We start from the raw sequence: 14,545 nt of genomic DNA on the forward strand, positions 1-14,545 counted from the left end.
TAATAAAATATGCAATTGGGATTGGTTATAGGCAATAACAATGACACTAAGGGGTATATTTAATAAAATGCAGGTTTGAAAAAGTGGAGATGTTGTCCATGGCAAACCAATCAGATTCTAGTTATCATTTATTTAGTACATTCTACAAAATGACAGCTAGAATCTGATTGGTTGCTATAGGCAACATTTCCACTTTTTCAAACCCGCAGTTTAGTAAATATACCCGTAAGAGATTTACTGGAGACCCTGGCTCGGTCTCAGCATCAGCTTATTGTGGGCACGTAAAAATTACTTTGTCCTGATCCTGGGTACTCTGCTTGATAAATTCTGTACACAGAGCAGCATACACTTGCCTGCAGTGAAAAAAAACATGACAATAAACGCTGTAGCTCTGCCTCAGGACACACTTGGAGAAAATATTTACACAAGTAAAAAGGCAGCGAGTGTTTTGTTGGAAATCCTTAAGTGACATTTATGCAAATGAGCATGAGATGGTTTCTGCCTACCAAAGGCTCAGAAGTTAGACAAAACAGCACTAAATGTCACCATTGCATCATTTTTTGAAAAAAGCTGGTATTTTGGGAAAGTCCTAATCCCTGAATTTCCTAAAATCTGTTGGTTTTATGGAAAGATGTTATTGTATTTTTTTTTAGCTGCATTTATCTGCCTGGTAGTAAATGTATAGTGTTTAATCCCTACAGGACTACATATTTCACACTAAAAGATCAATTTAGAAAATTGGTCTGGACGTGTGAGGTGAAACACGCCGTTTCCTGTGCTAAATCCACAGAAAATGATTTGCAGGGGTTGACCTAGAGCTAGACATTGTGGTTAAGGGAGAGAAATATGCCATAAGAAGGCCGCGCTCTAACCAAACAATAGCTTGAGCGTAAGTGATTGGGAAAAGGTCCTTAGGTAGTTCAGACCAATTCAATGATGGATTAAACTTAAAGCCACTTCAAAGCTGGTCAACTTTATCACCATACCAAAACAAAATACTGGAATGTACAAATCTAGCCCCATATTACTAAATAATCGGAGATGGGGATTCATAAACATTAGGCATGTTAGTCATACAACGTACCCCATAAGAGAATATAGTGGCCTTCTATGTGAAATGAAAAATTTACCTGATGCCAAATAAAAAAGCAACATGGTTCAAATCTAAGTTAAGTAGGTGCTGGGGAAAAAAACAGCATTTACCCCAAGCCAAAGTGCATTGTGACTTTATGCAGAGGAGTTTTTCAGAAAGTCTTGATTTTCCTTTGTACTCTGAAGTGCATAAAGTAACAACATGATCCAAATTTAAATTTAGTATGTGCCGGGGACAGTTCCAAGGGCCTATTAGTGGATGTACATCATGAACCACACTTGGAGAACATATTTGAGCAAGTAAAAAAGCAGCGAGTGTCTGAATTTTTTGCATGTGGTAAATAATCCTTAAAATGAGAGGTGTGTCAGAGAAAGCACTATGCAAGAAGAGACTAAGTACCCACCCCCCTTAATTGTGTCTACAAGGTTGTGCCAATCACAGATGTTTCATTTGGGGGATACTAACAAACATTAAAAAGAAATAAAAAATGTCTGCAAAAAGTGACCAAGGACAAGAGCCAAATTAAAACCCCACGGTGCCCCCGACAAGAAACTGGTTTGTTGCCCTACAGTTCTTGTGCAACTACATGCCCCAGCAAGCTGGAGTGCAAGAGGCTGCCTAATGCTGCTCTGCTTCAGTTCTTCTGATGCCCCCTTAGCTTACTGTGAGTGACTCAGACACAAAGCTGAGCACCAGCGTGTCACAGAAATGTTGGCCAAGTCCCCAACTGAAGAACTCAGCACACATTAACACAGGCACCAGGTGCCGGGTAGTACAGCAGATGCTTAATTATGGGCTATACACTGTATTTGAGAATATAGCCTCCAGCTATATATTCGAGCAGGTCAAAACGGACCTTGGTCACCTAACGGATTATCTGCCCAAGGACATGGTAAATTACTTGCTTCAATTACTTACATGTAGTCAAGCAGTTGGTTACAGATCATTGTTAAAAAATTGCATATAAACATTTTTATTTTGCCAGTACTTTAGAAAGGACATGATGGGATGCTTACAGCCGCAATCCCATGAGAAAAGGTATTTGGTAACATCAATCATTCTGGTTTACTGTAATAACACACGCAATGTTTTTCTTTACCTTTTTTTTTAAAATCAGTTATTAATTAATTTGTTTGTTTAGTGTCATGTGACTATGATGGCAACCACACTTACATGATGTATGGTGTAGTGAGCAGAGAATTCCCCTCTTCTCAGTATTCCAGCGGAGAGAGCCTGCAGCCATATAGTCTCCCCCCACAGAGAGATTTTTACAAAGGGAAGAGGACATGCTAAAATATTCAATCAGATTCCCCTTAACATGCCTTTTAAAAACTTATCTGTGTGGAATTGCAGCCTTATATGGAATTGCAGCCTATCTCTGATGAAACCGCCTACTTGAAGGCAGAGAAATGCATTTGCTTTGTGGTATATTGTAGGAACTATTCACCCTATATTTATCAGGAATATTGGAGTCACCTATGCATGCTATACTAATGGACACTACTGCCTACGGACAATTTATTCAGAAACATCCATGATTCCTTCTGCTATGCTGAGCGTATCTATTAGATTGTATATGTATTAGTGAATAATATTTTTAATATATTATATTGTTTTAAAAAAATTAAAAATTAATTTTATTAGCACTCTTCCATATATATATTTTTCATTATATGGTTATCGTTTGTTTTCTCGGACGTAAATCTGGTGCAATCCTTAGTCTTATTTAGTAAGAGTCCAAATTCTATATGTAAAAAACAATGTTTAACAATGTACAAACCCAAGAAAGATTTAAAGGATTTATTCTGGAATGTTATTTTTAATTTATTGAAGGTCGAGCCAAGAGTAAACTCTTAGAGGGCCACATTCAGCAGATAGGACTCCCGTTAGGAAGTCGATGATTAGTTATGTGTAAGGCCTTGGCTCACTGGCTAGAAGTAAAACTAAAAACCTCTGCATGAAACAGAGCTGAATTTATCAGGTTAGAATGTATTTCTCCCCATACGTTTCTAGCCAGCACTTTCATGTTATACATTCCAGAAAGACAAAGCAATTAGGTTGACAAGGCAAGTGCAACATTTTCTAGTAGTTTAAACTATAGAATTCTCAACTCTATGCTGGTTATAAAATAAACAAGTTTATTTGTAAAGCAACATTGAAATGGCAATGATCTGCAACAAACATCAGAAATGCATGACTATAATTACCCCATTTTGGGTATATGTTTATATTAGTTATTTGAAAAATATATAAGTATAGTTAGAAAAAACACTTAAGACAATATAATATTTACCAATTAAGGAAGAACATTCTGTCATTTTACTAATCTAACAATCACATTTTTACATTCATTTTCTGCTAGTTGTTGATGCTTTAACTGGAATTTATCTGGTGCACAAATATTTCTTTATTGAGAATGTCATGATCCCAAGTCTCAGGTATGTATTTATGTATTTATTACTAAAAGCTGTTGTACATTCACTGGCCACTGTAATTCTGGTAACTGTACAGCTTGAAGTTATTCCTTTTTGACACGACCTTTGAAATGATCCATGAAATTAAAAGCTCCAAAGTAATCTCCAAGCACAACTCCCAGTTTTGCAGACATAATACTAAATGGAAAAAAACAACAAAAGAGGAATTTTACACACAAAACAAAATATAAACAAACATGACATGGAGGAAAAACAAGGTCCCATGTTGGAACTCGCCATCTTAAAGATTCAGAGGTGAAGCAGAAGGCTAAAAAAGGGCAGGTCAAAAAAGTGATAACATTCTTTAACATTATCCAAATAGGTCGGTCCAATATTACCTGGATAATGTTAGAATTCTGCACTTTACAAGGTTATTACTAATGTCAATACACATCTATTATAGCAGCGTTCATATGATGTGATTCTAAGTCTCACAGGCACGTTTCAAGCGATCGCTTTCCAAGCTTCAGGATCAATCAGACCTATTTCAACTAGAGAGTGTTTTTTATTAAATGCTCTGAACACTAGTCCTGAACTTTGCTGGCAGAGTTTTAAAAACCACTTGAGCATTTCATTTGTGTAACATTCCCTGTGACTTACTTCCATTTGGAACGTTTACGCTAAATGCTTTAAACGTGCAGGGAAAAGCGCCCGACTGTCACCGCACCAAATACTTCACAGTATACATACAGGTAAATGTATGTATTTGTGATTTGTAACAACATGCATTTTAATTAATTTTATACATTTATTTAACCATAAAGCTTAAAATTGACCGATTATATAATTGCTTGGTTTGTACTTTTTGAAGGACAAATCCAGTGTTGTAACAACCCCTCCTTCCCATAACACCATCAAGCCAGTAAAACTACAAGGTCCATTCCCCAGGACTCACCCAGTTATCTAGTAACCCACTACCACAGTAGACCTATTTGCAGTTTTAGAAAACTCCTTGACAATAGACTGAAGTTTGGAGAAGCCACAGCATTTATGGGAGACTGGATTTCTCAGTGTCATTTTACATGATAAATTTCTTTAGTGGGACACTTTTCTTCCAGTATATAAGGGTTATATTTAAAGGAGTTCTACACTTAAAATTTAAAAAAGTTGTATGTATGAACTTTCTTTCATACAGAGATCCATCTGACTTTTATACTCTTACTTCAGCAATTTGTCAGGACCTTCACATAACTAATCTGTGCTGTTAGGGACCAGTCTCCTTCTACTATGTAACCCGTTGCTTCTTGCTCACCCCCATTCACCCCCTCACCTGGTGACACTGCCCCTGTCACATGCACCCCACTTCTGACTACCATTATCACACCTTACACAAGATCAGCACGCTCATCATCTGCAAACAAAATCTGATTGGTCACTCTCTGAACGCTCCAATGGTCTGATTGGCTAATAAACAGGTTACATCCAGGAGACTGATATTTGCTACAATAAGGTGCTTAGACCCAAGCCAAATGCAAATGTAGGAAGCACTTACCAACCTTACACTGATCTATAATTAGAGGGAAAATTATAATTGTACCATAAATACTACAGACTGTGAAAACAGGACTCACTTTTTTAAACCAAATATGAGGTACAAACTGCGAGGCATCACTAGATACACTTGTTCTTTTAAGATAGCATCCACAATCTTCTTGCAAGCATAGTCTGGCTCTAAAATTGGAATGAATCGAGGCCATCTGAAATATAAAAATATTGTCAAATACAAAAAAATCCTTGAGGACACATGACAAATGTTTACTCATTTCTATATTTATTAACATATAATTATATAGCGCCAACATACTCTGCAGCACAGTACAGTAATAAGTACAGTAATAAAACAAAACTGGGTGTTGACAGACAAGCATACAATCTAATATTATTATCATTTATTTTTGAAGTGCTGACATATTATGCATTATACATTGAGGGGATTATTTTCTATAATATCTATAGAACAATAGGAGTTGGATACAGAAGGTTAAGTCCCACTTATTGCTTTCTGGTTCTATGCCAATGGGGCTATATAGTGACACAGCAGTGTTGGTTTGGGGTCAGAGAGTTGCTTAAACAGAATGGAAAGTATTTGTAAGTTTTTAATGAGAGGTTAGAGGGTAGTTAGCGGTGACTGAATAGTCTAGGGATGTTAAGAAAGTTGTTCGGGAATTTGATAAGCTTGTCTGAAATGGTTAGTTTTGGTTGCAGCCTAAAAGTTCTGTAAACGGAAATGCACGGAGATAATGAATAGGTAAGCCAAGTAGGTAAATTCTGTTGAACATGAATGTACAGGGTGCGTCCATAAAGGATGAAATAGTTTATTGAAATATATATAAAAAACAGTGAATCTCACATGTGTTACATAAATAAGGTATGAACCTTATTTAAATGGATTCAAAATATTGACATAAGCAAAATGAAATAAACACAGCACTAAACAAATTATCTCTATACAATAAATTTGTGAGGGTGTCTGGCCAGTACACCATATATATCACAATGTAAATCTATTGATGCAGAGTGTTAGTCCTGTGTGGACAAATGAGATTTAATAAGGATGATCTCACCCATTTATAGCGTATCTGTACCAAAGGGTATAGTGACTCCCAGTGCAAAACGGATTTAGTGTACCGTATCCAGAGTATAATGCAATATCGCTTGTTGAAATATCTGAGATGGTATTAATGACCAAACTCCTCGGGATCCCCATAAGCTTAAGCACCTCTAATAAACGTTGACATAGCAATGGAGGTGTTGCATTGTGCAAAAGTATGGTAAAAAGTCACCTGTTGAAGCGCCTGATGCAATGATGGTAATCAGTCTCCTCGGAGATCGTAATGAGCGTATACGGCGCTGAAGCGTTTATATATTCTGCTTCATAGAAGCGGACCGGTTGTACACGGTTGTAGCAAAAGCTATTTTGTGTGATTAGGTAAATTCTATTGTCTGATGGAAATATTAGAAGCTCAAATTTTGAAAGATTACGGTATGCAGGTGTAAGATGTGAAAAGTGTAAAGTGTGATTTAACTTGTGTTCTATAAAAGTGTCTTTTCCACAGTTACAGCAGGATGACGGGGTGTGTCTGCAATGAAGAGGAATCTAAGGCTGTGGGAGGAGTCTCAACTATACAAACCAGTTTTGTGCTGCTATGCATGTTGACCGACACCAGCTAGTGGCCAGTGAGGGAAACTGGGACTAGCCACAGTTAGGTTGCCTGGTGTCATCCTGATGAAAGTTTGCTCTATTAATATGAAGTGAACAATAAAGTACCATTTATTTCAAGCAAGAAGCTTTTCTGTGACTGATGTCTGCCGTGTGCATCACCAGAAGGGTGCCGTGTTGCAATAGATAGAAAAGTAAAAATGTAATCTTTATTGAAAAGTAAAAATATACATTTTAAATAATTAATAGCAGATAAATAATCGACTGGATATAACAATGATGTTGTATGGTAAGCCAGAGATAGGATACAAATGTCTATAATATAAAAGGGGGGAACCTAGATAGAGTCAAAAGTGGATTATTTTATCAATATCAAAATTGCTACAGTTTCAATGAAGCCATGTCAAAGGTAAGTCAGGTAACAAAATAGGTTCTACTTCTTGGATGCTTTTAAGATGCTTTTTAATTGATCTTATATTTATTCTTTTACTTACATATAAATACATCAAGCTACGGCTTGACGTGTTAGGATCCGGCCATTTCCATGGGCCAGATAAGGTTTGAGTCCTGACTGCTCTGTCTTTTCCAAATGATTTTATTTATTTACTTCACTATAGAAGATTTTCATTATTTATATTTAGTGGATCCACATATATCCAATATACAAACGTTTTTCTTATACATGTGTTAGGATCTATTTAAAGTGTGACTACTACATTTGTATTAATTCCCGATATACTTCTCTTCTGCCGAAATGTTTTTCTAAAAAATTTTTTTTTATACAAAGTGTACTGGCAACACACTCGGTTTATATCAACTTGAAACTATTTGCACATTTTTTACAGAGTCCTATAACTTGTATTTTTAATCTGGTCGTTTGTTACTAGACAGGCATAGTATTATTAACGCAGAATGTGATGTCTTCAGTATTCATTATTGATGTGATATATGCTATTATTATTCTTACATGATTTGTGTATTTTATTTTCATTTTTTATTCTTTGAATTGATTATAAATAAATGTATATTGTATTTTTAGAAGAAGTCATCCATCTCTCTTTTTTATTTTATCTATTGAATGCTTGGTTTCCTTGGCGCACCTGGGGGTAAATGTATCATACCCCGGTTTGTTCAACTCCGGGAGTTCGGCCGCTTTAAATGTAAGCTGCGTAGATGCCGAACTCCCGCGAGTTGAACAAACCGGGGTATGATACATTTACCCCCTAATCTTTTAGATATTGTATCTTTGTGTCTGTATAGTATTATATTGAAAAAGCACACTTTCCCTCAATATATAAGAGAAAGTGCATTAAGCAAAACAGCACTGTCAAATATTCTTATCCCATAAAATGAGGTCCAAGGAAAACAATAATGGAGTCAAAAATATTTCTTTTATAGCAAACAATATAGACTATATGGCAGAACGTCAAAGCAGAAGTTCTACAGCCGTTTGGGCAGTGCTCAGACATCATTTTATAGACACATTTCAAATATTCATTTTGCAACAATATTAATTTTTTCATCCAATTGACACAGTACATCATAATTCTATGGCTGGCACCCACTTCCCTTATCTGTTTAAAATTTTATAAATTACCGTATGTCTCATGACCTTACTGGAAAATAATAAGCAAAGTGTGAAATGAGGAAGCTTTAACTATTTTGAGCAACATCTAAATCTCTGAATTTTTAACCCTTACAGAGTTGCACAACAGAACAAACTATAAATCTAAGGACACAAAAAACATATGTAGAAAGGTAGAAGTGAATCCATAATTCAGAAGATAAAATATTACTATATAGTCAAAACATATATAAAGTTCTAAAAATTGTTAGAACTCCTCTACAACATAAAATATTAACAGAAATTCTAATTCCAATAAGCGACAGATAGATCATAAGCAGGAGTTTGATACCTTACAAAAATACTGATAAGATAAACCATCTTGATTCCAAAGTCTAATAGTAGTATATTCAAACTACATGGACAATGAATATAAAAAGAGAACAGTATTCAACAGTTTAATACACCTTATATATATATGAAAGCTGAACTGAATCAAATAGATAGATACTTGGGAGTATATTTAATAAGCAGCTGTCCCGGCAAACCACCGATTCTCAGCGGTTTACCATCATTTTTTAAAAGGATAATTTTATTAAAGACAAAGCCCATCGGATTGTTGGAACCGCCGCTTATTAAATATACCCCCTAGTGTTATATACATGGGTGTACTATACTTTACATATATGGAAATCGAACAGAATTAAATAAAAGTATCTAACACAGTAGCAAACAGAATATATATTTTCGTTTATAATTGTCTATATTTTTAAAGTTTCCAACAAACTTTTATAAAAATAACTACTAGATTTGTAATAAAAATAAAATATAGAGTACAAATTTGATAACTAAAACTTGTATTGGTTATAGCTATGACAAGTATATATACGAAAGTAGAACCCAATCATTACTCATAGTGATAACATGACTATATATAAATCAACATATCAGTAAAAATGCTAGGATCTAAAAATAGATGGTTAAATGTGCAATCAAAAATAACACAAATAACAAGATATTCGATAACCAATAGAGGCAAATAGGGATGACAACTGAAATATCTACTCAAATAAAAATTGGAAAAAAATCATTTAATCAGACCTAGTTAAATAAATATTTGTAAACAGTCTATCTAAAGAAAAAAGTATTTTAATAATAAAAGTAATACATTTTAAAGCCAGCTACATATAATATATGATTAATTTATAAAGTTCCAACTTCTAATCAGATTCCAATAATGTAGCAAGGACAATACATAAATACGCATTGCCCCTGTGCTTAAAGGAGCTGGGTCGGATATTGTAACTTGTTCAAATTGTAAAGGTTATTTAACTCTATATTATTATTTAATCCCTCAGGAAATTGGACATTTGAGATAAAGATCCCATATGCTTCTCTTATAATTGTAATATGTTCAATCTCATTCAATGACAAATCACATGGGTCCCCATTATGGTATGTAGCGAAGTGTCGTGAGACACTATGGATAACTACTTCTTAAATTATATTTTTTTTGTGTACCAGTAAATTTTTACATAACAGAAGAGGTGTTGGGCCCACTTATTGAAGTTTGCAACTACTGTGTAAGATATAGATTATATATTCTGTTTCACAATTTATCATACTCTCAATGTCAAATTTACCATTAGCTATTTTGGATGCAAAACAGTACATTGATGTGCAATATAATTACAAGTAAATACAATTATTTCTACCAGTGTTCTAGGACTGAGCCAAGTTGGTCTAAGTTGTACTGTATCGGTAGGAGGTTCCATACTGAAAGTTTTTCTATAAATAGTTTTAACTTCATCATTTTAAAATGTAAAAAATTATTTGCTTGAGACCACATTTCTGATTTTTTGACAGTGTGAATTATGCTTTGTAAAAAAGACAGATTTATCTACATTTCTTCACCTGATCTTTCCCCCACCCTCCTCGCTCAGGTATCTGACTGCCTCTCCGCCATCTCCTCCTGGATGTCGGAGCGCTTTCTCAAAATCAACATTTCCAAAACTGAACTCATTGTCTTTCCTCCTCCCAACCACTCATCCCACCATGACCTCTCCATTGTCGTTAACAACACCACCATCTCCTCTGTAACCCAACTCCGCTGCTTGGGTGTCACCCTTGACTCCTCTCTCTCTTTTGCCCCCTACATTCTTTCCCTTGCCCAAGCCTGTCGCTTCCAACTAGCGCAACATCGCCCGCATCCGTCCCTTTCTCTCTCGGGAGGCCACCAAAACCATCATACACGCACTCATCATCTCCCGCCTGGATTACTGCAACCTCCTCCTCACCGGCCTCCCCCACTCTCGTCTCTCCCCCCTCCGCTCTATACTTAACGCGGCCGCAAGACTCATCTACCTCTCACGCCGCTCCTCCTCTGCCTCCCCTCTCTGCCTTGCCCTTCACTGGCTCCCCTTCCCCTACAGAATACTTTTCAAACTCCTTACCACCACTTACAACTCTCTCTCCCACTCTACTGCCCCTTATATCTCCAACCTCCTCTCCATTCACACTCCCGCCCGCTCCCAGCGCTCGGCCAATGACGGTCGCCTCTCCTCCACTCTGATCACCTCTTCCCATTCTAGAATCCAGGACTTTTCCCGTGCAGCCCCCCTTCACTGGAATGACCTCCCTCGCTCCATCCGCCTCTCTCCCACTCTGTGCTCCTTCAAACGTGCACTCAAAACTCATCTCTTTCTCAAAGCCTACCACCCATCCACTTAACCCCTATGTGTTAGGATTTTTGGACTGAGATGTAGAATTAAGGTAAAAAATTTAAATTAAATATTCAAGAGAGTGTAAGTTACGTTTTCCATAGAAGTAGTTCTAAAAAATCATTTTGTGGTTTCTCTATGGCCATTTACAAAAGTTGATGGGGTTCAATATTCTTCCACACTTTACTCATAATTCATGATTATGCCTCAGATATTATCTCAAAGAATTCTCCTAACATATTACTATTTACTGAATTATCTCTGTATTCTCAATCTGTTCCTATATAAAATATGTATGGAAGATTAAAAAAAAGTGCCCTAGCATAGAAACCACAACAACTCACACTTATCAACCAAAGTAATATCTCAATCTGCAAGTCCAATGAGAGGACATCAAAACAACCAAGGAATGACAGAGCATTCAGTGAGGTCTATCTACTGGTGTTATCAGGCTAATACAATAGTGGTTGTGGGAGGCTGGTCGTAATATCTTAGTTATGTCCTATATTAGGTCATGCTATAATAGTAAGAGCAGTCATTCCACTTTCGAACTGTAGTGTGTCCAAAACCTGGAATTAATCAACATACTTCCCAGCTGTTGTGTCACCAGCAACTTTTAATATATAGTTCTAGTATTTTGGGTGTCAAGACTTAGGTGGGCATCAGTTTTCTTAGATGCAGTATAAGGTACAAAGTGGATCCAAGTCAAGGCTTATACCACACAATGGTCTCTCTTGAATACTTACTTTGATGTACATCCATCAAACATTCCGGTGTTTATAAAATATGGACAAACAATTGTGGTCTTCACCCCTGTTTTCCCCAGAGCCAACATTTCAAGGCCAACCGATTCTGCAAACCCGATGGCTGCAAACTTACTAGCACAATAATCTGCAAGAGAAAAGAAAATGACATCCATGCTTAGCTAATAATTTGGGATAAAGAATGATTAAATAAAGCAACTATGTTGTTAAATATTACTGCAGTAGTTGGCACCATCAAATAAATAATTTAATTTTAAAATATAATTTTCCAAATCCTGTAAGTAAAAAAAAAATCTAATTGAAATGAATGATTTTTCTGAATGTAAAGTTCAGCGAGTTTCTCATTTTCTGCTGAAAGCTCTCCAAGGAGTGTTTTCATAAACATAGATGATAATAATATAAATAATAGATAATATAAATAAATAGATGATGATAATATATATTAGCTATTATTTATACATTTAATTATCATCATCTATTTATATTATTATTTATATATTTAAATAATAAATAGATAATATTAATAATCTTGTGGTTTTTGTGTGTTCTGATACATAAATAAATGCCTACATTTTAGATTACTGTTATTTTAGATGCTAGTACATTCACTTAAATAGGGGTTGTAATTTTTGGACAACCCCTTAATATTGTAACCTGTTTAACCTCTATGTAGCAAGGGAGATCTCACTTCAACTGTGAATCCCTTATACCACATGCTGGATCACTTTAATACAGTGATATTGTAGCTTACAGCCCTGTATTAGAACCCATTCATTGTTCTATGGATCTGTACTGATGACTGGACAGATGTAATCTTCCAGCACTGTGTACTGTGGAACTATCCAGCTTCAGGAAACCTTAAGGGACATCCCTACATCCCTATTTGCTACAGGAGGGTAGGTTATATTAAGGTAGGATTGTCCAAAAATGGACAACCCATTTAATGAAAAATAAACACACACACACGACATGAATTCAACAAGGTGCTGGGAGTTTGCTGCAGATTTGTCAGGTGCACACTCATGCTGCAAATCTCCCATTCCACCCCAAAGGTGCTCTATTTCATTGAGATTTGATAACTATGGAAGACATTGGAGTACACTGAACTAGTTGTCATGTTTTTATTATTATTAATTTTTATTTATAGGGCGCCACAAAGTATCCGTAGCGCAGTGCAAGGACAAACAATGGCACAGTACAAGGTGAAACAGCACGGTACAAGTAACAGTAAGCACTATAACTTTGGGGGCTCTGGTACAGCAAGAAAGAGAGGGAGGGAGGGGAAAAGTGAGTACAGGCTGGTAACTTGGGCCCAAGAGGGTGGGCACGGATGACGGGTTAAGAGTCACTGAGGGGAGCGGAGAGAAGCGAGAGGAGACAACAGAGGGCAGAGGGACAGAGAGGAGGTGAGCTGAGTAGCTTTAGAGCGCAGTTAAAAGTGATGGAAACAGAAGGTAGGAGAGCCCTGCTCAAAGGAGCGTACAATCTAAAGTGAGGGGAAGACAGACAGACACCTGGATGAGACGAGAGAGATGGAGACGGAGTCGAGGAAGGGGGAGAAGGGAAAAAGGGATGAGAAAGAGAGGAAGCCGACCGGTGGGAAAAAGGAAAAAGCTTGAGATGACGTATGCGTTGTGACATGGTACGTTATCCAGCTGCAAGTAGCCATTAAAAAATGCGTAGACTGTGGCCATAAAGGGATGCTCATGTTTGTTTCACCAAAACTGTCCATCTTGTACCCACTGTACAAATTGACAATGACAAATCACATGGGTCTCCATTATGGGATGTAGCGAAGTGTTGTGAGACACTATGGGTAACTACTTCTTATATTATAATTCTTCTGTGTAACAAGAACTTTTTCATTAATAGATGGGGTGTTGGGCCCACATATTGAAGTTTGCAACTACAGTGTAAGATATAGATCACATATTCTGTTTCCCAATTTATCATACTCTCAATGTCAAATTTACCATTAGCGAATGTGTATGTAAAACAGTACATTGATGTGCAATATAATTACAAGTAATACAATTATTTCTACCAGTGGTCTAGGACAAAGCCAACTTGGTCTAAGTTAGAATGTATCGGTAGGAGGTTCTATACTAAACATTTGTCTGTAAATAGTTTTAACTTCATCATTTTAAAATGCAACAAAAAAAAAATATATAGATGTTTGAGACTATATTTCTGATTTTCTGACAGTATGAATTATACTTTATAATAAAAGACAGATTTATATGTATTAGCATTTTTAGGCCGAGGCACCACTCCCGCCATCCTGTTCTTAGATGATGGGACTGGTGCGGTCCTCTGCTGCTGTAGCTCAACCCTTCACAGTATGAAGTGCTGTGCTCTTCTGCAGACCACTGTTGTAATGCATGGACGTTTAAGTTACTGTCACCTTACTATCAACTTGAATGAGTCTGGCCATTCTCCACTGACCTCTCTCATTAACAGGGGGTTTTCACTCAAAAAACGGCTGCTCGCTGGATGTTTTTTTGTTATGTGCACCATTCTCTGGAAATCAGCAGTTGCTGAGCTACTGAAACCTTACACAGCAGCATTTGTACTATTGGCTTTGCACCAGTAGTACACTAATGTAGTAAAGTGGCCCTGTCTCCTATTGAAAGAAGGCATCTTTATAACACCACTGGGTATATTTACTAAACTGTGGGTTTGAAAGAGTGGAGATGTTGCCATTCTAGCTGTCATTTTGTAGAATGCACTAAATAAATGAAAGCTAGAATCTGATTGGTTGCTATAGGCA

At 36.5% G+C, this 14,545-nt stretch overlaps 1 protein-coding gene across 5 annotated transcripts in view; it reads right to left on the bottom strand.

Moving 5' to 3' along the window:
- Window positions 1-3,211: 3,211 nt before the first annotated feature.
- Window positions 3,212-14,545, bottom strand: part of SDR16C5 (short chain dehydrogenase/reductase family 16C member 5) — a 34,328-nt gene continuing 22,994 nt past the window's right edge. For all 5 annotated transcript variants that reach the window (XM_075213541.1, XM_075213540.1, XM_075213542.1 and 2 more), the window contains exons 5-7: window positions 11,758-11,902; window positions 5,139-5,264; window positions 3,212-3,705 (exon numbers count right to left, since the gene is read on the bottom strand). In XM_075213541.1, the coding sequence (XP_075069642.1) occupies window positions 3,612-3,705; window positions 5,139-5,264; window positions 11,758-11,902 (365 nt within the window). In that variant the 3' untranslated portion in view covers window positions 3,212-3,611. The remainder of the gene's footprint in view (window positions 3,706-5,138; window positions 5,265-11,757; window positions 11,903-14,545) is intronic.

The sequence above is a fragment of the Mixophyes fleayi genome, chromosome 5 (genome assembly GCF_038048845.1).
Source record: "Mixophyes fleayi isolate aMixFle1 chromosome 5, aMixFle1.hap1, whole genome shotgun sequence".
NCBI lineage: Eukaryota > Metazoa > Chordata > Amphibia > Anura > Limnodynastidae > Mixophyes > Mixophyes fleayi.